The sequence below is a fragment of the Pelodiscus sinensis genome, chromosome 30 (genome assembly GCF_049634645.1).
Source record: "Pelodiscus sinensis isolate JC-2024 chromosome 30, ASM4963464v1, whole genome shotgun sequence".
Taxonomy (NCBI): Eukaryota; Metazoa; Chordata; order Testudines; family Trionychidae; genus Pelodiscus; species Pelodiscus sinensis.
The window spans coordinates 13,833,163-13,835,513 of NC_134740.1; the positions used below are offsets into that span (position 1 = coordinate 13,833,163).

Genomic DNA, 2,351 nt, shown 5'->3' on the forward strand with positions numbered 1-2,351 from the left:
CTGAATAAATCTGCTAGTAACACAATACACACATAACAAATTTACAAATAAAAATAAAATAAAGGTTTATTCAAAAAATGCAGGGTGGGAATTTTTTACCTCTCCTACCGATCAGCTTGAAGCAAGGCTGTGTTTTCAGAGAATAAAAACTCCCATGAACCGACCAGTCCAGCATTGTCTACATTTTTTTGACAATCTGCTCGCTCCCTCTGGGTCCACTGGTATTGGCCACTGTCAGCAGACAGGACACTGGACTTGATGGACCATTGATCTGACCGAGTCTGGCCATTCTTATGGCTTCATCCTTTAAGTATCTAAACAGGAGATATCAGATGCTCATCTTTTTTGTAAATCAGATATAGAGTATTTTTTTGAGATTCGGTGGCTCTTCTAAACCTAGCTGTGAGCTTGGATCTCAGTGGACCATCATAAAGTATCATGAATTATTCTTATTGAATCGTGGACTCATAGAATACTTCCACAGAGAACTGGAAGGGACCTCGAGAGGGCATCAAGTCCTGTACTCTGCCCTCACGGCAGGACCAAGCACCATCTAGATCATCCGTGACAGGTTTCTATCTAACCTGCTCTTAAACATCTCCAGTGATGGAGATTCCACAACCTCCCTGGGCAATTTATTCCAGTGTTTAACCACCCGGAGACGTAGGGAGTTTTTCCAAATGTCCAAACTCAACCTCCCTTGCTGCAATTTAAGCCCATTGCTTCTTGTTCTATCATCAGAGTTCAAGCAGACCTTGTAATACGCTTTTGGATACTTGAATGCTGCTATCACGTCCCCTCTCAGTCGTCTCTTTTCCAAACTAATTGAACCATTTTTCTGTTCAAAAGCTTCAGTAGCCCAGTTAGTCTGTACAGAAAAACAACAACAAATGGTCTGATAGCACTTTATAGACAAACAAAACACGTAGATGGTATCATGAGCTTTCGTGGGTATAGCAGTGGGAATATTTTAAGTTTCTTTTTCATTTAACTTCCTTATGAGCGTTCCGTGAAGATAACAGACAGCAGGTTATGACCTTTGTTGGCAAAGTACCCCATAAAAGTCAGGTTCTAGGACATACTTCATCTACATTGGGATGTTGAAACAAATATCAACACTTTTCCTTCTACCTGCACTTTCCTGATGGCTTTTCCTCATCTCACCTTTTCTCACCAGATCAGACATGGCCAACCAAACCTCTGTGACAGAGTTCCTTCTCCTGGGATTTTCCAACATCCACCAGCTGCAGATTTTACACTTCCTTTTCTTCCTGCTTGTGTATGTAGCAGCACTCGTGGGGAACTTCCTCATCATCGTCATTGTGACCCTCGACCACCATCTCCACAGCCCCATGTACTTCTTCCTCAAGAACATGTCCTTCCTCGACCTCTGCTACATCTCCGCCACCGTTCCCAAGTCCATGGCCAATGCCGTCATGCAGCGTCACTCCATTTCTTTCCACGGTTGCTTCCTACAGTTGTTTTTCTTCATCACGTTCGGGACAGCAGAGTTGGCTTTGCTGACAGTCATGGCATATGACCGCTACTTGGCCATCTGCAGCCCACTGAGATACAGGATAGTCATGAACAACAGAGTATGTGCCCAGATGGTTGCTGGGTCTTGGCTTAGTGGGGCATTGTATTCAGTGTTGCATGTGGGTAACACGTTCCACTTACCCTTTTGTGGGCCCAATATTGTCCATCAGTTCTTCTGTGACATCCCACCCCTCCTGGAGCTCTCTTGCTCTGACACACAACCCAACAAAGCTCACAACATTGTCCTGGCCCTCTGTTATGGCTTTATCTGTGTCGCCTTTATCCTGGTGTCCTATGTTCATATTTTCAACACTGTCCTGAGAATCCCCTCTTTGGAGGGCAGGTCCAAAGCCTTCTCCACCTGCCTGCCCCACCTGTCAGTGGTCTCCTTGTTCGTTGGTGCTGGATTCTTCATGTACATGAAGCCAAACTCTAGCTCCCCTTCCGTTCAGGACATGTTGGTTCCTGTGCTCTATGCTGTCGTCCCACCAGTCCTCAACCCTGTTATCTACAGCTTCAGGAACAAGGAGATCAAGGCTGCACTGAGAAACGTGAAAAGACGGGGATGGGATCTAGCTGCACGTTTCCGGTAACCTGCTCCAAAAAATTCAGAAAAGCATCGCAGAAGGGAACCAGATACTATAGCGGACACATGCACCCTGCTCTAAGCCCCCTTGCCAACTCTGCCCACACATCTACACAAGCAACACCTGCACAGGACCAACCCATGTCAGCCACCACGTCAGGGCTCATGGAACGGCACATCCACCCATGTGATCTGTGCCATCAAGCAGCAGCAATGCCCCTCGGCCATG

General features: G+C 46.2%; 1 protein-coding gene across 1 annotated transcript; it reads left to right on the forward strand.

Moving 5' to 3' along the window:
• On the forward strand, positions 1-2,351 carry LOC102443939 (olfactory receptor 14A16-like). Its single transcript, XM_006112288.3, has one exon. It carries the CDS (start codon positions 1,185-1,187, stop codon positions 2,127-2,129), a length of 945 nt encoding a protein of 314 aa, XP_006112350.3. The 5' UTR covers positions 1-1,184; the 3' UTR covers positions 2,130-2,351.